We start from the raw sequence: 24,658 nt of genomic DNA, 5'->3' as shown, positions 1-24,658 counted from the left end.
CTGAATATTAAAAGCATCTAGAAACTCTGTGGTCTCTGATGTGATTAGTTGTTTATAGCGTATTCCTTAGATAGCACTTCTACCCCATGGCTACAGAAGTCCAATTTAAAGTTTCACTCGGACTTGTGTAACAACGTTACTCACTCAGACCCTAAACAAGCCCTCTGCTGTGATCTGCCTCTGTTCACATAAGCCGTGAGCAGGAGAGGATGCCCAACTTCAAATCCTTGTGTGGATGACTGTTCATGACCCTATTCTTTGACTAGGATTAGGGTAAAGAGCACAATCCTTTGAACTAGAATGAAACAAGACATTAGTGTGTATAAAATTTAATAAAAATATTTGAACAAGGTATTGCAAAGATGAAAGTATTTACAATAGCTGCTAGAATATCCAGCATTTGAGCAGTTCATACACACGGCTCCAAACCATAAAAACAGTAACAGCTTTTGGACAATACTGCATGTGTTATATAAAAAAGTAAATCAACTTCAAAATCATTCAGGATCTGCCATCAAGCTCTCTCTAAGCAGGTTCTGAGCTATTCTGGTAAACTAACCAGGCACAACAGAGTAAGTTACTTCTGTACTCAGGTCAGATAAACTTAACATGAGAAATATGTTCACATACAGTACAGATACAGGAGACAGACCAGCAGTAACATCAGTTAGATTTCTCTAGCAATGTAAGTAGTCATTTGGTTTGCTGGTTTATCTGTAAGATGTGCTGCCGCACAGTGTTTCGCAAAGTGAAATGACTGAAGACTGTTACTGGAGATATAGAAACCATGCTAATCTAGGCTTGATCTTTCACAGCACCCAAGTGCAAGTCATCTTAGCAGATTGACCAAAAGAGTGTTTTTCCTTTTGTAGAGCACACTAACATGATCACAATTTACTCTTAACATTCACAGGGACTTTCAGGGCTAAAAGTGACTGCTGTCAGAATACAAACTGGTGCTTTAGGATGGATTATATAAAACCAGGACGTACTCATGCAGCATTATAATCCTAAAAGTCTTTTTGCTTCTTCACTCTGTGCCATGAGAGTTTCACTAGCATACTTCTGAAGAAGCTCCATCTTCTTTCGCCGTACAAGAGCTTCCTCAATCTGGAAGTATAAAAATAAGACCTTCAGCTTAGTTGAGACACTGAAACTCAGAACAGCCAGCTAGCAAAACAGAAGGAAGCACAAGAAATGAACAGTGAAAGTTAAGAGGCTTATACTGATATAAAATGAGTGGAAGAGAGGGAAGGAATACCAACAAGGGCCCTTGACAGGCTCGAGAGGTGGGCCCATACAAACGTCATGAAATTCAACAAGGCCAAGCATGAGGTCCTGCATCTGGGTCGGGGCAATCCTAAGCACAAATATGAAGTGGGCTGAGAATGGATTGAGTAGCCCTGTGGGGAAGGACTTGCAGGTACTGGTGGACAAAAAAAAAAAAAAAAGAACATAATCTAGAAAAGTGTGCTTGTAACCCAGAAAGCCAGACATATCCTGGCCTGCATCAGAAGAAAGGTAGCTGGCAGGTCAAGGGAGGTGATTCTCCCCCCTCTTCAGCTCTCATGAGACCCAGCTGGAGCACTGCATCCAGATCTGGGGCCCCCAGAATTCTGTGATTCTGTGCTAACACCACAACATATTCCAAGTTATGCAATACTTATCAAGGTTTAGGAAATTCTCAGATGAAGAGGGGTATAGCAATGGTACCATAGTTGTGGGCAGTTCCACAGCATTTGCAAGAGGATTAAACAGTCACAGGGTAAAATCACTGAAGGAACAAATTATATATCTTGCAATAGCAAGAGCACCTGTCTGCAATTCAGTTTCCTGATGTCTTACCTCCTGCTGAGTTGGCACTGGGACATGTGCAATAAATTTCTGTTGGCCTTCTTCACCATCTTTTTCCTTGCCACCTTCCTCATCAGACTAAAAAAAAAAGAAAAAAAAAACAAAAATAAAATGACATCAAGTTTACTTTCTGAAGGAGTCAAACACAAATCTGCCAGAAGGAACCAGTGAGAAAATAAATGAGGATACAAAAATGCAGGAAGTAGCTGAAAAGGACCAAACAACAACAGAATATGACAAGCATTATATTCAGATCCTACGGTCTTTGACATTTTCAGAATTGTTGCTTTTCTTCACATGGCTTTTCCTCTGTTGTGGAAATAATATGAACATAAGGCCACAACCTCTACTTTCCTATGTAACTCTGGCTGCAATAGCAAAGCTATAAACAAGAGGAGCTAGCCAATCAAAAAGAAAGCAAGCGCCTTAAAAAATATAAAATATATGCACCATTTCCCTGTATAGCTCTATGCTGCATCTTCCTCATGCCTAAGAAATGGGCTTATGAATCACAAAATAATACAAGGATACAGAAGCAATAACCAGTTTTAACTTACAGACTACCTCCTTTTCATTCTAGTAATAAACCCTCTTAGGTATGGACTGAGAAATAAGAAGTGGCTTTCAGTATCCCTTTTACAGATCTCAGAGCACACTGGGAATATCCTCCATTTCCGTTACTGCCTCTGGGTGCAGGAAGAAGAAAGCAGCAAGTAACAGTGATGCAAAACCTTGTATCAAAATTGAACTGTGAACAAACCCCTGAACATCAAATAGCTTTACTAAAAATTGATGGCCTGAAATTTACTACACAAAAAAAAAAAAATCATATTTGTGTTATTACAAATTGTGCCAGGGGAGGTTCATGGTGGATATTAGGAAAACTTGCTTCATTGACAGAGCCGAGGCACTGGAACAGGCTGCCCAGGGAAGTGGCTGAGTCACCAGCCCTGGATGTATTTGAAAGATGTGTAGATGTGGTGCTCAGAGACATGGTTTTGTGGTAGACTTGGCAGTGCTAGGTTAAGGGCTGGACTTATCTCAGAGGTCTTTTCCAACCTAAATGATTCTACGATTCTATTACTGAAGTAAGATCATACTTAGAAGTGTGACTCAGCAGTGCTGGTAACACACAACTGTACGAGTCCCAGCAGTCCAGGCAATGACAGTTAATCACAAGGTCTCAGCTAACCGTTTGTTGTTTCTCTCTAGCAAAATGCCTTTCCTATCTGCCAGCTTTCATCATTTTGTAAACTCAGACCAAACATACTTATCTACTAATATATATTTTTTTAAACTAAACAGGGACAACTGAATAGGAATTTAGGCAGAAGAAGTGCAGAACTCAGTAGCAGAGAGGTTCTCAGCAAAATCTCCCTTCTTCCATAAGGCAGCACAGAAGACACATGAAATGTAACATCACCTTAACCATTACATACCTCATCTTCATTAACAGCATAGATATTTTCTTCCTCCTCCTCCTCCTCATCACCTCTTGCAAGTCGTGCCTCTCTCTCCATTTTCCATTTTTCCACTGCTTCTGCTATAACTGTTCGGCAAAGGAAAAGAGCAAGTGTATGTGAGAGCACTTAAAGCAGCATGGTCCAGCAGTAGCCCCAATTTCCTCAACAGCAGTCCTGCAACAATGGAAGCTAGAGCTCCTTCGATTTGTCGCCAATTTCCAAAGCCTTAAACTTCTCAGTTAAATCCTCTACATCTGTAATATGCACTTACTGTAGAACTTTGATGTCAATGCTGTCTGTGCAAAATCCCATGTTAGTAAGTAGCACACTGTCACTGTACTCACTGGGGTACATTTTAGATTCTGAGTGTCATGAACAAACACCAAGTGACCCTGTTAACGCAGGAACAGGGAGCCACGTGACCAGGATAGGTGACTTCAGCTTTCTAGCATGTCAGCAGCTACAGGAACCCTGGTCGCCATGTACATGTAGTTCGTTAAATATGACTACACTCCACGGAATGACCACCCACACAAGTACTTTTCATCTCAGGGTGCATTTCTTGCTTATTTTGTAGCATGCTCCCAATTCTGTAACTACCTGCTAGCTAGGACTGTTTAGGCTGTCCTATCTTCATTATGCAACTGAGAGTTACTAAGAGCTCTGACACAAGTTTTAAGAAGCTTCATTAGTGACAACTTAAGTGCCTAAAAATTGCAGCGAAGTGCAAAACTAATGCAGTAGAAATGCCTACAACTATACAATTCAACAGTCATTCCCCTTGGCTCCCAAAGTGAACATTAAAATGGTCTCTCTAAGAAAGCAAGATCTAACCAGCGGCACATCACTGTGTTTTGTGTGGTTTCTTAACGTAAAAGTTACACAAATTATGTTTTTTTTTTCAATACTTCGTTTTACAACAATTTAACTCTTCTGATCACATGGTAAAAGTCACAAGAACCTAGATAACAAGTGACCCAAAGGGAACCCTAGATATCTTGTACTAACGATACTAGGAAAAAAAAAAAAAAAGACATTCCTTGCAACGCACACTGAAAGACAAATTCAGGGTTACGCTGGCCACATTAATCAAACCAAGGCTCTTTTATGCATTTCTCCCTGACCCATTTGCTTCATTTCCACGTATTGGTTCTGCTAGCATCTCTACCTCTACCCTTATTATTTCAAGTAGCACAATCACCAAAGCTGGTCATCTTCTTCAGCAACCATATGAGTGCAAATAGGCTACCTCTCCTGCCTGCAGTTAGCAGGATGTGTGAGACAAACACTGAGCGAGACACCTTTCTGGCAATGCACACAACTTCCCTTCCTATGGTAGCGACTATCTGTCTGCCAGCTACTGCTCACCTGGGTTAAAGCTCCAAGCCACACTGCAGGACACAGGTAAGCGCAGCACGTCCTTTTTTCCCTCCTTCCTCCCTGTCCTGTAACCTACCCAGTAAGTCATGAGGCTCTAAGACGCCACAATAGTGTGAAGATCTCATCACTGAGGAGGGGTAAGTGTAACAAGCAAATGACCGTATCAAGAGCCACTAGGTATTAAAAAAAGTTAGAAGCTCAACCTACTTAACTCTGCGGTCTCATTTAAACTTTTTTTCCTAATTCTGAAGAGATAGTCATATACAAAAAGGAGCACTAGGAAACGGCAAAACTATTCAAGAAAAAAAAATGATCTCATCTGCTGTGTTTTGTGGAGGAACCTGCCAGGACTGTTTTGTATGGAGCAATGAGGATCTGCCTCCAGTTGAAGCATCAATAGAAGGTATTATAAGACAAACATACAAAGCAAATAGTAACGAATTGCCAGGATCAATGAGTGTTCACCAGAAATGCTAAAACAACTATTTACAGAACAGCTAAGCTCTCGAAGGTGTATGGTTTCTTGCTTAAAACTACACAAATACCAGATGGCAGAAACAGTGCTGGATTTTAAAGAGGGTTCAAAGAACTCAACTCATAATTCTGATGTCTTCTCTGGGCAAGTCAGTAGGAACAAAGCTAGAGGATAAGGTGACAGATATAAATAAGTATCATCTACTGCTAAAGTGTTAGTTTCAAAGGGGACTTTTACTTATTAACAATACGAAACCACTAACAGTTGTAAAGATGAAAGACAACTCTGAAGTGCCCCTCACTCCACCCTCCAGAAATGCTTTACACAAATGTGATTTAAGTACCTATGTGCCAGCTATGCACAAGTTATCCAGGGGTAAAAAATAATAATTTCAGAGTTCATCATCTCTCCTGCTTGATTTTTTGCTCTAATTTAATGTTCAGAAAGACACTGAATCACCTACAAAACATAATTCAACATGCAGCCAAATCCAGACAGACTGTTAGGAACTACTTAGAGTGGACAGTGACAATCACTGATAAAATGTAATTGTCACCGTAAAGAAAGAGTTCGTGGTGGACTTGAATCTTAAATGCTATGTGTAGCTCTGATCACCTCCACTCCATGTTTCAAGGAACAGCATAATTGGAAAAGGTTTATGAGAAGAGCGATGATCAAAAATATGAAACCATTTCTATACAGAGAAAAGGATGTGTACATTGGAGTAGAACTTCTCATGCCCGCACAAGAAACTGGGGGATAAGATATTAAAATTAATTTTAGTAGCCTGAAGAGGAACTGTTTTCTCTTCAACAGAGTATCAAGGGAGCATCGGTTCACCTGAACTTGAGATTTAAACCAAATCAAAGGCAGCTACTGTTCAGAAGGCAATTCATCTGACAAGCTCCTAGCAGCCACTGTATCTAGGGGAAAGGATTACAGACAAATGCCACTGGGGAGAAAAAACACACCAGCAATTAAATACAAAATAACTACTCTGGTAATAACTACTCTCTTCTCTCTCAAGGCAGAGAAGCTCATCCACTAGTATTTCCAGATGCTATCACATGTGCTGGGTCTGGGCAAAAGTGGAGTATTTCAAAGAAAAGACAGGAATGTGTGCAAGCTGGAAGTTGGAGAAATGACTTCCTTGGTCCTTCTGTCTTCCCCAGTAAGACCAGGCAAGACTGTTGCTTTGTTACAGAACATTATAGTGGGGAAAAAAGTGCATGTCATTCAAAAGGTGGTTGGGTCTTGACTGACAGTATGGGACATAAGAAGTGTCTTTTTTTTTTTTTTTTTAAAAAAAAAAAAGTAATAACTCTGAACTTTTTTTTTTTTTACTGCCTATTCTGGAACTGTGGGTCTCCGGTTGAATTAAGTCTCTCCAAGAAAGAGGGTGCTAGATACAGAATGAGATTTTCTAGAAAACACAGCCATGAAGTAGTACACACATAAAAGCAAACATTTTCGTTATTACTTCAAAAAGAGGTAGAGTGGCTTCTCTCTACATTAAAGGTTACCAGGACATTCTGATGTCTACACATCTAAGAAAAACTAGATGACTACTCACAGAGGTTTTTGAATCTTGCATACCTTTCTTTTCGTGTTCTTGTTCCAGTGGCTCCAGAATACCGTCATCTTCATCTCTGTAGCCATAGTATTCGGCATCAATGGATTTCATAAGCTCAGCTCGAGTTTTTCGGGGTGGTGGAAGGGCTTGAAAAATACATGTCTGTCATTCAAAAAGTCAACCTTGATAGCTTGCAGTGTATTACTGACCCCCACCAACTTTGCAGCAACTATAACTACCACAATAATCTAATTATCACTGGATGGATCTGAACCGTTGGCAGTATCAGTACTGGTATTTTACTCTGGCCTGCACAACCCTGATGCTTCCTATCATGTAGCTGCCACCATCTAGCAACTCTACGTTCTGTCATGCATTTTTCTCCATGTACTGGGGTCCCAGTATTGAGCAGGACTATATGAAAGAAACTAGAAAACTGGCCCAGGCTCCTGCAGATCAGGTAGTACTTCCCATAATTCCTGAGGCAGCAAACAAGACAGAGCTGATTCAGCAGGCTTGCCTCATTTTCAAGTCCAAGTAATTCTCATTCTTTCAGAAGTCAATACACAGTTTTATCTACTTAGAGCTAGATTTTCCCATTTTGACAGCTGATTCCTGCATCTAAAATTATGTTCAATTTTATTTTTTTTATTCTGAACTCAGAGTATTAATTCCTATAGCTTACCATTAAAGTCAACCTGCTATGCTGGAAGGTTTCTATAGATTATTAGTACTTACTATTTCGGACTCGAAGTAGAAAACAGTTCATTCTTTTCTACACCTCTTTTATTAAACTGTAGAGAGTCAAAGGTGCTCTTTGTCCAAAGAAATAGCATTTAATTAATCTATTGAATTCAGTGCTTCATGTAGCTGATCTAAGACACAGGCCAGAATATGTAGTTACTAGGATTCCCTACGTACTATAGTAAAGAGTCTAGTAAAATTTACTGTCTCGTACCTCAAAAAAATACTACTATGCAGATTTGTATCTAGGAAGAGTTATTTACTTACGCTCCTTTTCAAAAAGCTCTCTAACTCCTGGTAAATCCTTTGCAGCTCCAAAGTATTTGTAACCTCTGTTTCCTGGAACTTCTTTCCCTTCATGATCTAACATTTTTGGTCCAATCCTCTGAAAAATAAACAGTTAGTTGCTTTATGTTTTATTCCTTAATAAAAAAAGCATTTTAATAGGTTAAAGAATTGAGAAAGGAGATAATCTGTATCAGTTCAAACAACTGTACAAGTAAAATGCCCTCATAGCTCATCTTTATACAGCCTCTACTTTTACTACAAATCACAGTTAAAAGAACAATGAAAACGTACCCACACCTGATTCACTTTGACGGAGTATCTAACACCTTCTTATCGCCTGTACTATCATGTTGAGGTATCCTGTAAATAAGCACTACTAAATCTGACAATAAACACACTTTTGATGTTTTGGCAAATGAGAGCTAGTCTCCTTTCATTTTCAGCAGTAACTAGGTGACCCAAGTAGAACCTTTCTACAGGCTGATAAGGTAGGGAATCAAATAAAAGCTTACCAATGGATAAAACCAGAACACTGCTGTATACTTTTAACAGGAAGATAAGACCCCCTCAAGCCAGCACTCCAAATGATAAGTCAAATTTGCTCATCATGGAAACAAATGTTAGATCACATTAGAAGAAATATTTAGGGATTAAATAAGGTTCCTCTCTAATAAACACTGGACAAATAATAGTTAGCTAAATGTTGCACAGATTTTTCTCACTATTCATTTCAGTTGTAAGCAGAACCACCATGCAGTGCAAAATAATCTGCACTTACAGCATAGTCAGGACCTCCTAGCTCCCTTATTCTGACTTCCCAGTGTCCTTTTTCCCTCAGAAGTTTGTTTATTTCATCGTTCAGGTCCCGAATTCTGAACTCGCCCAATCCAGCTGTTAAAGGGAAAAGAAACAAGAAATTAAACAACTTACTAGAGGCGTATTGCTCACATGGAATACTGTGATTTCCTGGTTAGGACCAGAGTTTCAAACAGATAAAATTTAATTAGACAAATCTTACCATTTTGAATCTGTGCCACTTTCTTGGAAATTTCACCAATGATCTAGTTAAATAAGAACATAGAAGTGAATTTCTCCATAAAAAACAAAAGGACACCACCCACCCACAACCAACTAGAAAACCCAGGAAGGTCCTTCTTGAAGTTGTCTTTTTGATCCAGAAAGTGGATCTGAGACTACCAAATTCAAGTATCAACATAGATTTTATTTGGACTAACATAGTACCTCGGAGGCTTAAAATACATGCAATTATTTTACATCAGTTATCATAAACAAATTCCTAATAAGTATATCCAATAGCTTCACCTCTGGCTTTTCAGGCAAAGAGGGGAAGAGAGGAATGTCCGACAGGCCAGCCCTATGATGAGCTGGCAGGCTCAGTGAATGCTGTTTACCTTTGCTTTAGCAAGCCTTTCAGTGCCATTTCAACACCAACACTGGCTGGACAAGCCAGAGTCAAAAGGTTGTGACACACAGGACGAAGTTCAGCTAGCAGATAATTACTAGTGACACCCCTCCAGGGTCAGCATCATTTAAAGTTTCTAACAGCCTGGATGCACTCTTGGAAAGGTCACAATGAGACCAGATGGGGGGAGCAAAGGCTGCTGAGGGACTTAGATAAGTTAGAGAACGGGTCTACAGAGTTCCACAAAGTTCCTCAAAGAAAAAGGCCAAGTCTGCATCTGGGCAAGAATAAGCCCATTTAACAGTCCAGGCCAGCTGCCAAATGACCTGAAAGCAGCTTCTGAAGAGTAAGTTGAACAAAAAGCTCAAGAGGAGTCAATGGTACAACACTGCAGCACAGGCTACCCTCACACTGCACTTGGTTAGCAAGAACATGGACAGCACGTGTAATGATTTTTCCCCTCTATTTGCCACTTGTGAGATCACACCTGGAGCACAACATCCACATGGTGAGGGCTGGAGCACACAACACGCAAGAAAAGGCTGAGAGAGAGAGATGGGTTTGGTCAACCCTAAAAAGAGAAGATGAAGGGGGAACACCCTACTGCTGTCTTCTGGAGAGTATAGAGAAAACACAGGCAGGCTGTTGGAGACGTGCGTGACAATAGGACAAGCAGTGACAAATTCACATTGGACCAGGGAAATTCTGAGTACATCCACAGGAAAAAAAAAAAAAAGTTCATTAAAAGGGCTGTCAAACACTGGTACCCATACCTATGGTACCCACAGAAGTGGAATCCCAATCCCACGAGATACTCAAAACCCAACTGGACATGGCCCTGGGCATTGCAGTGTGGTTGTACCGTCACTGAACATGTGTGGTGAACTGTACGATATTCCTGTCTAAATTAAACCACAGTCAACTGTCAGTATACTGAAGAAGTCTGAAAAATTTAGTGTGCCTGTTTTAGACAGCCTGCTTACAGAAGTTCAACCTGCTACAGAGTTATAAAGATCTATTCACATTACCTGTCGCCTCCATTTCTCAGCTTTAGGCAATTCATTACACTCTGATGCAAGGAAAGGTCTTCGCTCCTGTTGGACAAAAAAGAAAACAAAACACACAATCTAGCATCAATATGGTCACAGCATTTCATGCAAACTTTGTTGCTTGACTAATCCTAAACTACGCTACCAACCTCCAGTACCTTCTGCTCCCACCAACTTTTAATGAGTGGATAAAAAATGACTACTTACAGACCCACCAAATTAAACTACCACAGAATACTGTAAACTACAGAATCCCACTTTATTCAAAAAGAACACTGTGATCCCTACATAAATATTCTTGCAATGTGAGTTATGATTCAGTGAAAAACATACCGAAACATCCATAGAGTTGAAAATCTTTCACTAAGGTTCTACGTGGGTTTAGGGCTGCTACTTCTTGCATTACAATATGCTTATATTTTTTAATGTCTAAAATGGGCTTACTACCTTTGTAAATCTGATGCCAATTCCAGTCCGCAGCCCCCCCACCCCCACAAAAGCCCCATAAGAGCCAAGAGAATTATGATCAGATGCAGACAATGTGTTGGTTTAATAACATGCCACTGCTGTCATGTGTAAGCCTTGAGTTCAGAAGGATCCTGAAGACCCTCTGTTCCACGGTTATTACTTTGTTAGAACACTACCCTAAGCAATTATTATTTACCAGTATTTTAAGGAGTTATTTAGAAAATTCTATTTACCATTTCTCTTTTGTGTCATTGTGAAATGCAGTCCCTACTTTAACTGCTTTCCGGATGACTAATGCCAAGCTCCCAAACGATTCCTGAATGCAGTGCATGGTCTTTCTGAAAACTGTTACACAGGTCTGTACATGGCTTGCATTCCACCCTTCATCAGAGCTAACAAAGCTTTAGTTTTTTACATCATACCTTAACTTTTCCTTCCTCAAGCTGAGCTTGACGAAATCTCGCCAAGGCCGTCCTAAAAAAAAAAAAAAAAAGGAAGAAAAGGAAGGAAACAAATTTACTTCTATACATCTACACACCAACAGCAATAAGTTCTGTTTATTTTTTTATACAGACCTAATGAACATTAAGAAAAGTTAATGTTTCTTCCATTCTGTAGAAAACAAAACACATTCATTGACCAGCTCTTCTAACCACCAACTCCTCAGCGGTTAATTTCTTAGACAAACCCTGGCAAGCAGCTAATTAATTTTTCTATTTAACATATTCCAATGCGTTAGATATTAACAGCAAAAGGACAACAAGTTACAAACACAAGCATAAAATGTAGTTATCTTAGCATCAAAAAGCAAAAAAAAAAAAAAAAAACACTTAATTGAGGGCAGCAGCTTGCAATCAACCTTACTAAAATGTCTAAAATATTCCAAGTCTCTTACAACTAAGCTGAGTCTATACAGACCCCATTTTTTTAATACATGGTTTTATTTATTTATGAGACATTCAATAATTATGTTAAAAAGCACAAAACAACTGAGAAAGCACTTAACACCTTTTCTTTAGCTACATATCTGTACTCTGCATCTAAGACAATTATCAAGGGCTCCATCTGCTGTTAAGAAGCAGAGAGGCATTTCCAGAATGAAATGCTGCACCGTCCAATTCAGCAGGCACTGGCTTGTATCACTGTACGAGAGCACCTCAGCAGGTACTACACAACTGTAGTCCATTCAGTCTCTCTTTGAATTCCTATTAAAACTCAACAAATATTTTAGTAAAATGAATGCAAAGCAAATACATTAATGAGCTTCTAATTCAGTGGTTTTAAGTGCACGGTCTGAAAACCTTCTTGAAAAGGTACTTTGGAAAGACAATGGGAGAATTAAGATTTAAAGCCTGATTTTGCTCAAGGCTCTTCCATGCAAAAATGATACCTAACGCCACGCTGCCAGACACCTGTCAGCTCTGTCCCAAACATGGGAACTGCCCCAAACCAGTGAACTGACAGCACAAACTCCACGTTCATTATCCAGCCCCTGCTGCAGCTTCTGCACTGGACCCTCTTTGGGTTTCAGAGCGTCTCCCTTGGTCCTATCACCACACCCCCGGCACGCAGCCCCTGCCCAGCCCCGCAGCCCCCTTCAGGCCGTCCCCTCAGCGAGCGGCCCGCCCCGGGCGCCGAGGGAGCTGCGGCCCGGCCGGCCGGCGCGCTGCACTCACATGGCCTTCTCCGCGTTGCGAGCCTGAAAGAGAGAAAAAAAAGAGAGAAGAGGCGAGTGAGGGGCGGCGGCGCCCCGGGGAGCGGGGAGGGGAAGGGGCCGGGGCCCCGCGCTCACCATGGCGCCGCCGCTGCCCTCCCGCCGCCCGCCGCCCGCTCCGCTCCGGAAGCAGCCGCTGCCCGCCCGGAAGCGGAAGCCTCAGCGGGCCGGGCGGGGCCACGCGGCCCTGGGCTCTGCCGCGCTGCGCCTGCGCGCCACGGGCTGCGCCCCCCCCCCCCCGCCCGCCCGCCCCACCCAGTGTGAGGCGCTGAGGGAGCGCGGCGCGGCGGGCCCTGAGCCTCCCGGCGTCACATCGCGTTTAAAAACAGCGCGATTGCCGTGTTGCTTTGCTCCACCTCAAAACTGGGACTACGTTAAGGCTTAGTTAAATCGAGATTTAAGCAGCTGAGTGCTAAAGAAGCCGTAGCTGCAAGACACAAGTGACCGAATCGCAGGGGAAGCACTGGCAGCCCTCACACACACAGACACGCCTGTGTTTATGTACACACGCATACAAAGCTACAGGCTAAGTGCCAGAGGCTTCCAGGCCTTTGTGATAATAAAACCCCAAAGTTCAGTGGCTGTAGGTGTGTGATGCAGTCACCAAACGAGCACTGTGCGCAGCTCAGGCGACCCCAAGGCAGCCTGCCTGCTCCAACCACGGAATTTATAAGGGTTTGGGCAGGCTGAGGCTCAAAGTGCACTCGTGTTCTTTATAGCAGCAATTAGAAGTAAAATGAAAACAGTCCGGCCACAACACCTTCCCCATGCCTCAGTTTCACAAGAGGACAGGCTTTGCTCAGCACACAGCAGGGCTGAGGGCAGCCCGCCAAGGCATGAGCAGCCTGCAGCAGCTCTCACCACGTCATCTGGGCTTTGCACTCTCCAGAACTGCCCTCTGCATTTGTCAGAAGCAAGTACGTGGATTTTGTACTGCTTCAAGTAGCAAGAGGATTCATTTTACATGCTTCCAAGTAGCTTTCACCAGCTTCCTTCCATCCCTCTCAGCAGCATTATCAGCGCAGCCTTTCTAAAATCCCACTCAGGTTGTCAGTCAAGTGATCCGGGCTGTTTACATAGTGCTTAGTACTTTTATTAAAAATGTTTTCTCCCTGCAATGCAGCTCAGACTTCTACAGGCTTTCAAATTTTCAGCCTCAGTTTGCTACTCAGGTGGGAGGTCCTGCACTTTGGCCACAACAACCCCATGCAGCACTACAGGCTCAGGGCAGTGGTTTGAAATCTGTGCAGAGGAAAAGGACCTGGGGTTGCTGATTGATGCTCACCTGAACATGAGCCAGCAGCATGCCCAGCTGGCCAAGGCCAAAGGCATCCTGGCTTGTGTAAGGAGTAGTGCAGCCAGCAGGAACAGGGAGGTGATTGTCCCCCTGTGCTCTGCCCTGGTGAGGCCTGCTCATAGGTGGAGCATTGTTTTCAGTTTTGGGCCCCTCACTACAAAAAGGGCATCAAGGCCCACACTGCTGAAGGCTGAAATACTGCTAGCACATTAATAAACTACTCCAGGTTGTATTTGAAATGTGCTGTACATCCAACAAGTTACGTGCCTTTGACAACTTCAAAGTGGAAGAAGTGCTTTATCAGCATCAGCTAAGATATGTAGCAAGCCCCCCATGAGAACAAACCATTCACATACACCAGGGGCAGATCAGCAATAGTCTCGAACATACTCAGTGTATGGACAGTCTGATGCTAGAGGATGGAAACTTAAGATAGAACAAAAGAGAAGTCCAAACTGAACTTTTTACACCTCCACATACCCCTTTTTAATATGTTATTTTGCACTGTGTACATGAAAACCAAAAATAAACAAAAGGAACTTTAGCCAAACTCCCCTTCCTCCTCCAGCTTTATTGATAGTTTAAAATTACATTTTCTATGTTCTAGGACTTCAATTGCTTTTACCATCTTACTTTAAAAACTGATTACAAGCAAATGAAACTCAGTTGTCTAAGTGATATAGTATACAAAAATAACATCTTGATTTCTGTGAAAATGCATTTATTTGCAACTCCTGAATAGCTCCAAATTGTATATGCTATGAGCACTGATGTCTGGGTTTCAGATTTACTTTGAAGTATTTATTCAAAAGCTTCCCATTACGTTCTGTATCTCCAACATGAACATTCATTGACTGAATTACTGTTATTTTAAGTTTATTCCTGATTTCTCTCTCTCTCTCATGGCCATTAACAGGCATGTGCATCTTGTTTATTTACTCCCACTCAGCTATATGCTCTAGGTAGGGCCTGATACAGATATTACTTGGTGTTAACAGCTACTGAGGTCAGACAATCCAAGGCCATTGTAATAAAATTAAAGTTATGAGGAAGTTTAAGACACTTCCAGAATTTCTTTCTTCCTGCATAGAATCGCTTCCATGTAACCCAGAGAGGGTTTGCTGGTCTGACTCAACTCTTCCCACTCATCAATCCCTATTCACCAGTGGCACGGAAAGGGGGTTCTTTAACAAAGCATTATACATAACACCTCTACCAAACTAAACATAAACATTTTTGTAGTTAAATGCAGAAAGTTGATTTTTCCACCCCTTTCCTCCTTTTACACGGCAAGTAAAGCTCACTGGCCTGGGAGTAGCCTCTATCTGCCAACCTTTGGCCAGTGAAGAGGATTCAGAGAAAAATAATACAACCATCAATCAGAAAAAGGAGGGGCGACAAAGGAAAATAATTAGGCTGTAGCTTCAATTGTGCATTCCCGTGCAAGGTGCCCTGACTCGCCGCAGCGATAGCAGTTGACTTCACTGGTCTTGCTGCAGTTGATGGCTACATGGCCAGTTTCACCACACCTGCAGACAAAAAAGAAAGAATCAAAAGATGAAGATTTGATTCCAAACCACCCAGAGAAGTTACTGTTCTGCCAACTGTGCTGGCTACTTTGATTTCATGCAAGACTTGTTCTGTACTCAATTCTTCTGCTTCAGCGTTCTCATGTTCTTCCACGAGGCACGAACCAGGAACTGATCAACTTACACTGATCACTGTGTATGCCAGAACCACAGTGCAAACACAGATTTTTACTTATTTTTAATTGCCAGACTTTCCCCATTCTAATGCTTCTCCTGTTTAGCCTTGTTTGAAGCTAACTGGCTGTAACTCAGATACACTGTGTTTTCCCTTCCTCCACACAAGGGAGTCTTGGAGGGGGTGAAAGATACTGCACTCATGACCACGCTGTAGCAGGTACAGGCACAAGCAACAGTTTGAAGCCAGCTTTTCAGACAGATTTAACAGCTGCTTCTCAACTTTTGAGTATTAGTAGATGCTCTTACCTATAGCATTTCACTTTGGTGCAGTCTTTTTGAATGTGTCCAAACTCTCCGCAAGAATAGCACTTCTGCTCATCTGCATGGTCACAGTCGCGAGCGAGATGGCCAGGTTTGCCACAGTTGTAGCAGCACTGCTCTCTCTCCCTCTTCGGCTCCTTGCAGTCCTTCGCAATGTGGCCACCTCTACCGCAGTTATAGCAGGCTTCCACAATAAGAAAAACATACCAAACAAGACTATAAAACCTTGGTAGACTGAGGTGTAGCATGCTTCTAATGAAGGACATTTACTCTGTTTCCAGTGAATTATGCAATCAGTGAACAATAGCCTTCTCTTCAACCACAGACCTCTGTCCATGTAATTGAAGAGATAGAATATTTATTGATACTTACCATCCTCCTGAAGATCACAGTCCTTGGCAAGATGGCCAGACTCACCACAGCGGTAACAGATGTCCGGCAGAGATGAAGACATGAACTGGAAGCCTGCTTGAAATGGGTAACAGGAGAAAAAAAGGCTTAAGAATATTCTTAACGTAATACCTAAGAGTTAATCAAGGACACTGGCAGCTGAACTGACACATCAGGTTTAGTCTCAGGAGCCCTTGCATAATTCTTATGCAGACTTAAGAACCAGGGAAGTTTATCACCAATTTACATCTCAGCTTTTGCTCACCTGAAGTCAGTTTGACATAGCACTGACAACAGACAGCTGGAGACATCTTACTGTACATATAAGCAGAAAACCATGGCAATCACTTACCTCTGCCACGGCTTCTCATCCCACGGCCACGGCCAATCCCAGTTGGGCACTCCCGAGCCCAGTGGCCAGTACGCCCACACTTGAAGCACTCGTTGCTGCTCATGGCTGCAGATCACCTGCCTGAGGGGGAAAAAAAATAAAATACATTTCTAGAACACTTTCCCTCTCCAAGCTAAGGGCTCAGGTAAGAGACATACCCATGATCGTAACAGCCTTACTGTCACAATCTCCTCCAGTAATACCTTCTTCTCATCACTCAGTTAAACTCGAAAGCCAGCTACTTATCTCCGTTTCTTCCTAGTCATTTCTTTCTGTTGGGAGTACCTGGCTGGCATCTACTTTTCTTCACTAAGCTGCATTTCTTCACTAACCAAACCACATTCTAAAAGCTCCTTTTAAAAGCTAAAGAGTAGGCAATATTACAGCTAAGGCCCTGAAGAGTGAGTTAGCTTAGTATCCGTTAGTTCTTTTATGACATAAAGAGCAGTTATCTGACCTAAAGAATAGTCATTTCTCAGAGTTCACTTCAATATATTAACTTACATTTCAGGATACATATTTCACTCCTCAGTTTACATGGAAGAAAATGCTCAAGACATTTGGCTTCCCTAAAAGACATCAGACACTTGCCAGATATCTAGAAGGCTAACTTGGAAAACATTCTTAGAATGCTAGGGAAACATCGGATAGGCATGCCTGTCCATGACAGTACAAACCACTTTTGCCCATATTGGGGAATGGAGGAAGGCGTCTCATTGATCGGGGAAGCCGGTCTGCCACAGACCACTGAAGCAGTGGCAAGGATGGGATAGGTTAAAGAGACTGCAGACACAGTACCTTAGCTTGCCTAAGGTATAAAGCAATTAGCCATGGCTTCTGGAACTATAAACAGCAGAGCAAGTTAAATATTTAAATTGGATATTGTTTAAAGTCCGCCTGAAGACAAGTTTAAAATGCCCTCGTTTATAAATACGCATATTAAGCTGAATACTTCATATGCTCTCTCCCAATTCATTACACTTAACTCAATGGAAGCAGAATCATTAGCCCTATGTTTTGTTATGGTACCTGATCCCCGAGCTGTTCTTCCTATAACCCTACAACTTCATGGTATAGAATGCTTAAAAAAAAAAAAAACACAACTTTTAAAAAGTTGCATACCAAAATAGTAAAGACTATTTTGCATGTTCCCATAGGGACACTTTCAAATAAAAATATGAAACAATGGTAACAACCAGAACTGCTAGCCTATTCAAACAGAACATCTGTCAAACATCTCAAATTACCAAGAATACAGATGAGTAGCATCTTGAAGGGAGTCACAAAAGAAGCAGTAATAACACCACAACCTCAAGATGAACCAGAGTTAGCATCCTGACATTAAGAACTTAAATGGATATAGTATAAACTTTAAAAAAGCCTTGTCACTTTTCGCTCAGAAGAGTTCCTTTCTCTCCAGCTGCCTTCTGCATAGTGACCATCCATCCTTCCCACCACAATAGAAGCAGGAAAGTTTAAAGTACATGAGATGTGAAGCTTAATAGGCTACTTCTGTAATCCCACATCTACATTCCAACTGGATCAGATAATATTTGCTCTTAAAATGAAATTCTGCAATGAAAGGATGCGAACAGATCTTCAACAGATGTCAAGAACAAAACAACTTTCTATGAGCTCTTGATTTTATACATATCTCAGCCTTTTCACATGCTAGCAGGTATTTACTGCTTCATCTGTGCTCAAAGTCTCTAACTTATTAGGACACCCAAGGGTGAAGAGCTGCCTACTACGGCAGCAGCAGCTGGCATCCGTGTGCTCTTGTTTCGGCCTGTTTTCATAGCAACCATGTTGACACAGCAGAAGAAAAACACTGGCAAAGCTGACTGCAGGAGCTGGTCTTGACACAATAGTTGATGCTGCTTTAAGTTTCCATGAGACAAGATGGGGTCTCCAATTTATGTGTTGGGACATAGTCCCCACTCAACCTGCAACTCTTACAGGTCAGCACGTTAAGGTGTTATTGAAGAGGCCCTGCACTGCTGTCCCAAAAGAGTGGAACAGTACAGCACCAGTTCCAGCTGCACTGAATATGTCTCTACAGATGTAACAACTCCAGCGTCACTCGAACCACGCACTAGGTATTACAGCATGATGTGACAGGATTAAGTATAACCAGCAGTTACCTGTGTGCCTAACATAACCACCCAGGTTAACCTATGGTAAAAGACAAATGGTTTATAGGTGAACTAAACCTCCTCTAGATATGCACTGGAGAAGCTTTTATGCCTAGATGTACCAGCCAGCTACATCTGTCTGCCAGTCACTACACTACCTGCACAAGGGACAAAGAGCACAACACTCACTGCCCCAGAGGAATTTAAAAACAAGTTTTACATCTGATCCAAAACTATTTAAAGCCACTCCTTCAAGAAACAAAAAACTCAAGTTTCTCTTCCCCTAGTATTTCTCAAATTGGCCAAGTAGGATTATGCAAACTGAGTAAGAAATCCAGAGGACAATAAGCAACAGTTTCTGCACAACTTGAACAGAAGATTCACTTTGCAACCTTTATCTTCAGAGGCCCGCTTTTTCCCTGCACACAGACCTTTGAAGGCTACAGCTGTCATAAGCACAGGATCACAAAGCACAGCACTCCATCTCCAGGTATTTTAGGCATACAGAAGTACCAAACAGTTTCTCTGGACTTCTATTCACCAGTATTTTTATGTCTAGTATCTGCGTTCTTTGTGTAGAAGATCTAAAACTGAACGCAAGTTCACCAGCTGGAGGTGGAGTCAGCTGACACTAGTTTTATTTACCCTCCCATTCTAAGAAGCCTTATACAGGACAAAGTTCCTCAACAATGTAAACTGTTTTTTTAAAAAAAAGTAAGAGTTCAGTTTTCAGATTAAGCCAACACTTTTAATGAACAATATCCAGAAGAGGTTGGTTCCGTACAGCGAGTCCTTAAATGGACACCTTCCAAGCAGTTTGGACACCACTTTTCAGTTACTCACATGAAAAAAAAAGAGCCTAGTTTTAAATCCACTGAAGTTCAAGTTAGTCACTACTTCTTCACACTGGCATTACAGACAAGTTCTCAACAGTCCCTTTTATCTATCAAGGCCACCTTAAATAGGCCTTCTGCGATAAGGCTGCTTGTTGAGGTTGTTTTCTCTCAGTCACATCTATCAATGATTTCCATAGCTCAAATGCATTACACAAACTAACTCCTCCCCTGCTGACATTCCAGAATTATTCTGCAAGACAGACCAGATGAGGCCGTGGCTCAGCATAAGATTCCAAAACTCTGAGAGAAACACAAATCTAGCTGCCTCAAATCACACCTTTCTGTGAAGGAGCGAAGGCAGACATTCACCAGAACTCCTTGTACAGGCCTCCTTAACCGGAATTTGAAGCTGAAATAAATCACTTTACAACTATTTACTAAATCATGTCTTCACACACATTCAGAAATACCCCAGTCTGTTTTAGTAGCCGATCCAGACCAGGCGATGGAAAGAACTACCACTAATCTCCACTGCAATGCTGTTTTATTGCTTTTGCTTTAGGTGCCATCTAAAAAAAGAAGCCTGCTCTAACAGACAAAAGCAGAACTAACTTGGGCTCCTCACAGGAGGAACCTAAGCTATCCCCCAGAGTTTTAAAGAGAGGACAAATGAGTTCTTGGCAATTCACCAGCGCACAACACTCACTCCAGCTATCTGAAAGAAATCTGACTGCAACCTACAGAAGCAGGTAACGTGTCGAAGCTAGAATTTACTCTGAGCAACCCTGATCAATGCAACAGGTAGCAGAAGTTTCATCACAGGCAGCAGTTAAGTGTTTTTGCCAGAACCTGTGCTGCTCCCCGCTATGACAATGGAGTTCTCATATATGGGAAACTGCTAGGTAGAAAGGATCAGAACCATGAAACTGATGTCTCCCACTCTAAACACGTTCTCTTTTGTCTCATTTAGGGAACCATCACTAATTTTATTTTAGATACATTTACTAAAAAACCTGTCATCTTTACTTTACATGCACTTAAGGTCACATTTTACAACCAGGAAGTCATGGACACCCAAGATCACAATACCGAGCAGGAGTTACTGTGTCCTGGAGACAAGTGAATGAGTGGTCCTGTCTGTACAAGCAGTGGATTATGTAGGGGACAGACTAAACCAGAGAGAAGAGAACAACTTTGGGAGCAACAGAAAATAGTTGCAAGGACATTACTCAGACACCTCTAGATACAAGCAGTTCTTTAGAATTCAACAGCTTGCGAACAGTTCAAGTCCAATGGAACAGTGGCAATTATATTTATTATACTTACCAAATGCTTCCTTTGGTCTACAACTATCACATCCAGTTGGTATTAATAGAACTTCACTCCTTGAAAGGAGGGACTAAAGAGAACCCACTGCTAAAACCAGCAGCTTATTTAAGAGCTCTTTGGCAAATCAGCTGCATCAAGGAGGCAAACACTGAGAAGTCAGCCATTTCTATCCAGGCTGCTGGTGACCAACAAACAATACCAAGCTTGAATGTGACAAGTCAGCCCACAGCCAGGCTGAAGACAGCAAAAAACACACGCAAGAGCAGGCAGAGCTCTGCTTTTCCAAGAGATTAAGAAATAGAAAGGAGTACTGTCAGAAGTGTCAGCATTTTGTTTCAAAGGAGCAATCAAAATATTACTCATTTAAAAATAAATGCTACCCATAAAGAAGTTTATTTCCCAACAAGAATGTTTGGGAAGTCCAGAACTCAAGACACGTGATCGTGACTGCGTACACAGAATTAGTGATGCTTCAGCCTCCAGCTTTTCTTCTCACAAGGAAAACATACATAATTAAGTATTTTGACCACCAGGTAAAAATACTTCAATTCCAGAAGAAAGCAGTTTGAGAAAGAAAACCTCCAGCAATTGAGAGCTGAGCTATCAAATCCGGATCTCCTCAATACATTCCACAGGCAAACTTGACTGCCTGATTTGAGAATTCTGGATAGAACTAAAATTCAAGAACTCGGACCCCTACTGTGAGGTCAGAAGCCAGGTCAGAAAGACATTAAGATTGAGGTATCCGAATCAACTTGTAGTTCTTGGATAGCTTTGTTGACTACAAATTGAAGACAGAGCTACAGAAACACTTCTTTTGATTAACTTTTGTTCTTTCTGCCTACCCATACTCGCTAGCATGCAGGCTGTGACAATCTACAGGCTATTTACCAAATCGGCACATTCCATTCTTCCCCTGTACATTCTTACTGCTATCTGGGTTGTTTTAAAGTTTTGAACTTCAGAATGCAGTATCAGCAACGTGCAAACTTCATGTAAAAGCTAGTCCAGACGTTAACTAAGTCATTTAAGGAAAAAGAAAAGGTAGATCAGCCCAGTAACTGGCAAGGTTCTCCTCCAACTCTAGAGAACTCGTTTAACTCTTTCCACTTCGGATGGGCACAGGATTGCTTCTCTAGGCCAGTCTGCGCTGAGGAAGAAAACACGGAGCAGGCAACCCTAAGGCTTCAGCCACGGGCTCTAATTAAGCGCTGCAACAGAAATAAAACGCTTTCTTAAAGTTAATAATTCCTCGTGACAGACTCTGCATGCTGAATGAGTAACAGCGGTTACTCGAGAACTACGCCTGACGAGCACTCAAATCGAACGCAGCTCCACTACTCCGCGCCGCGGAGCTGCCGCGGGCTCTTTTTCCTATCCATTTATAGGCCCCGCTCGGGCTCGGGGCCGTGCCGGGGGGAGGCCAGCAGCCGCCGCGGCTCCTCGCCCCGAGCCGCCGCCGGGGCCCAGCACGTGGGCGGCCACGTGGTGCGCCCGGGCCCAGGCCCCGCCGACACCGCGCCGCCGGGGGCCCGCTGCCCCGGCCGGGCTCAGCTCGGGAGGGCGAGAAAAAAATAAGGAGAAAAGTTGAGAAAAGAGAGAGAAAGAGAGAGAGCTTTGAGTGCGGCCGCTTCCCAGCTCCCCCCCCAACTCCCCCAGCACCGTTCCTCTCCCCCCCCTCCCCCCCCGGGGTGAGGTCGCCCCGCGGCCCATTCCTCCCGCTCCCGCTCCGCTCCCTCCCGTCCCCCCCCTCCCCCCCGTTCCCCTCCTTTCGTCCCCCGGCCCTCCCAGCGCCCCCCCGGCCCCCGTTCTCCCTGCGGCCCGGCCGGGGCACACGGCTGCCGTAGGACCTCGGCCCAGAGGTGCGGCCCAGGCCGCCCCGCGCCCAGCCCTTGGCCCGGCCCCGCTCCCCGAGCGGCCCCGACCCGCACAGACCCGCACCGACCCCACCGGCCCCCACAGACCCCCCCCTTCCCCCCTTCCCTTCCCCCCCCGCCCCGCCGCCCAGGCCCGGCCCGGCCCCGCTTTCCCGCGCTAGGCCCGAGTGCGCCAGCGCCGCCATCCCCTCGCCCTCCGCCGCCATCCCCCGCTCCCGGGGCCTCTCCCCCCGGCCCGGCCGTTACCCGCGGGCTGCCGGGCGCGCTGCGGCGGCGGCTGGCGGCGGACGGAGGGCGCCGAGGGAAGGCGCCGAGGAGAGGCCGCGCTGCTCTGCCCGCCCGCTCCGCTCCCTTCTGGCTGCGCCACACGCGGCTTGCACACGGCCCCGCGCGCTCCCCCCGCCCCTCCCTACTACTCTGCGCACGGCCCGGCGGAGCCCCCCTCTCCGCCAATGGGCGCGGCCCGCTTCCCGCCCCAGCGACCAATCGGCGTCGCGAGCGCGGGCGCCCAATCGGCGCGGGCGGAAGGGGGGAGGGGCCCGCCTCCCGTGACGCGCTCCGTGGGGGGGGAGGGGGGCAGGCGGCCCCTGGCGGGGCGCTGCGGCACAGCGGGGCCCGCCCCGCCTCGCACCGCACGGCCCCGCGCCCCTCAGCGCCCCGCGGCCGCGGAGCTGCCCCCCACCCCGCCGCCTCCTCCTCAGCCCCGTTCTTCCCGGCCCCTTGGGGCCTCCCCGTGCCCCCCGGCGGCCTCCCCGCCGCTCCCCGTCCCTGCCCGGGCAGCCCCGAGCGCCGGGCGCGAGGCGGGAGGCGCCGCCCGGCAGCGGCGGCCATCTTGGCGGGGCTGCGGGGCTGGCGGCAGCGCGAGGAAATGGAGGACGCGGCGCCCGGACACGGCGGGCTCGGGGGGGCGGCCTGGACGGGGCGCCTCCAGCCCCGTCAGTTAACAGCCGCTCGTGTTTTCTAGCGCATTACAACAACAACAAAAGTTTTTTTTTTTGTTGTTTTTTTCTTTTTGTATGAATCATCGAATCAATAAACTATTTAAAAACTCTCACAAAAATCTCATACGTGATACTACTATTCAGTATTCACCTAAGATTCTTTTTACACAAATGCTCTCCCTTTGCCTTACGAACTAGGAACTAAATATACCAGAACCACTTGTGAACGTTCTGGGGAGTGTAACACGGGCAGTATCATAATTAAGCCATCTATTTGTTCATCATAAATTCGTTGAAAATTCCCCACCTGTAAGCTTCTGCTGAAATGTCCTCCCCACCTACGGGTCCGCTGCAGGATCTCCCACCACGCGTTAGAGCTTAAAGTGTGGGTGTGGGGCTGAACGTGGCGACAAAACTTTGGACTGACCTTTCCTCAAGCTACCTATCTTTGTATCACCGTGGTTAGGATTGTTTTATTAGAATATGAGTAGTAACGTATGTGTTCCCTTCCATGCAGTTACGTGTGGTTTGCTTCAGACAACCTTTTCCATCACTAGGTTGTATTTGTGTTTCCTGTGCTGTATTTTTACATCACAGCATCAGCATTCCGGTCTGATAAGGGGGTGAGCCTTTCAGGCCTACTTCTGTTTCAGAATTTCTGTACATTACACTACTGTTTTACTGTAACTTTTGCCAACTCTCATTGTGGCATTTGTTTTACAACACTGTAAAAACTTCTGCACTATCAGCAAGCTTTGAAATCACAATAATGTTTCTTTCCACTAAAGATTTTTAAAAATCTTTACCATCATATTTAAGTTTAATTTTCATGGCCTTTGGTTTCCTCACAAATAGATGTTACTTTTATTTTTAATTCCTACAGGTGATAAATGGAAGAAAAAATATGTTTGTTATTAAGGAAGTGCTTACAGTTTCTGAAACAAGGGTGTGCCTACACCGCGTTAAAAAAATACATTGCACAAAGAGAAGAAATAAAGAAGGAA

General features: G+C 43.9%; 2 protein-coding genes across 5 annotated transcripts; both read right to left on the bottom strand.

The window, feature by feature from the left end:
* Positions 1-313: 313 nt before the first annotated feature.
* Positions 314-12,594, bottom strand: ISY1 (ISY1 splicing factor homolog). The gene is made up of 11 exons (XM_068694486.1): positions 12,510-12,594; positions 12,394-12,416; positions 11,140-11,191; positions 10,229-10,294; positions 8,796-8,838; positions 8,556-8,668; positions 7,757-7,874; positions 6,769-6,891; positions 3,294-3,403; positions 1,846-1,932; positions 314-1,110 (listed from the first exon to the last, which is right to left on the bottom strand). Exons 1-11 carry the CDS (start codon positions 12,510-12,512, stop codon positions 1,003-1,005), a joined length of 846 nt encoding a protein of 281 aa, XP_068550587.1. The 5' UTR covers positions 12,513-12,594; the 3' UTR covers positions 314-1,002.
* Positions 12,595-14,279: 1,685 nt separating this feature from the next.
* CNBP (CCHC-type zinc finger nucleic acid binding protein) lies at positions 14,280-23,127 on the bottom strand. Of its 4 annotated transcripts, none has more exons than XM_068694488.1 (5): positions 22,960-23,127; positions 16,498-16,617; positions 16,129-16,223; positions 15,741-15,943; positions 14,280-15,257 (listed from the first exon to the last, which is right to left on the bottom strand). In XM_068694488.1, the coding sequence occupies exons 2-5, from the start codon at positions 16,598-16,600 to the stop codon at positions 15,140-15,142; spliced, it is 519 nt and encodes a 172-aa protein (XP_068550589.1). In that variant the 5' UTR covers positions 16,601-16,617; positions 22,960-23,127; the 3' UTR covers positions 14,280-15,139. The 4 variants fall into 4 exon arrangements, with proteins under 4 accessions (XP_068550589.1, XP_068550591.1, XP_068550590.1 ...); XM_068694490.1 differs by having other exon boundaries at positions 16,129-16,220; XM_068694489.1 differs by having other exon boundaries at positions 15,741-15,939; positions 16,128-16,223; positions 22,960-23,125.
* Between the last annotated feature and the right edge of the window lie 1,531 nt (positions 23,128-24,658).

The sequence above is a fragment of the Anas acuta genome, chromosome 11 (assembly GCF_963932015.1).
Source record: "Anas acuta chromosome 11, bAnaAcu1.1, whole genome shotgun sequence".
NCBI classification, from domain to species: domain Eukaryota; kingdom Metazoa; phylum Chordata; class Aves; order Anseriformes; family Anatidae; genus Anas; species Anas acuta.
Note: the sequence above shows the minus strand (reverse complement) of the source record. Positions and strands in the feature narration are given on the sequence as shown.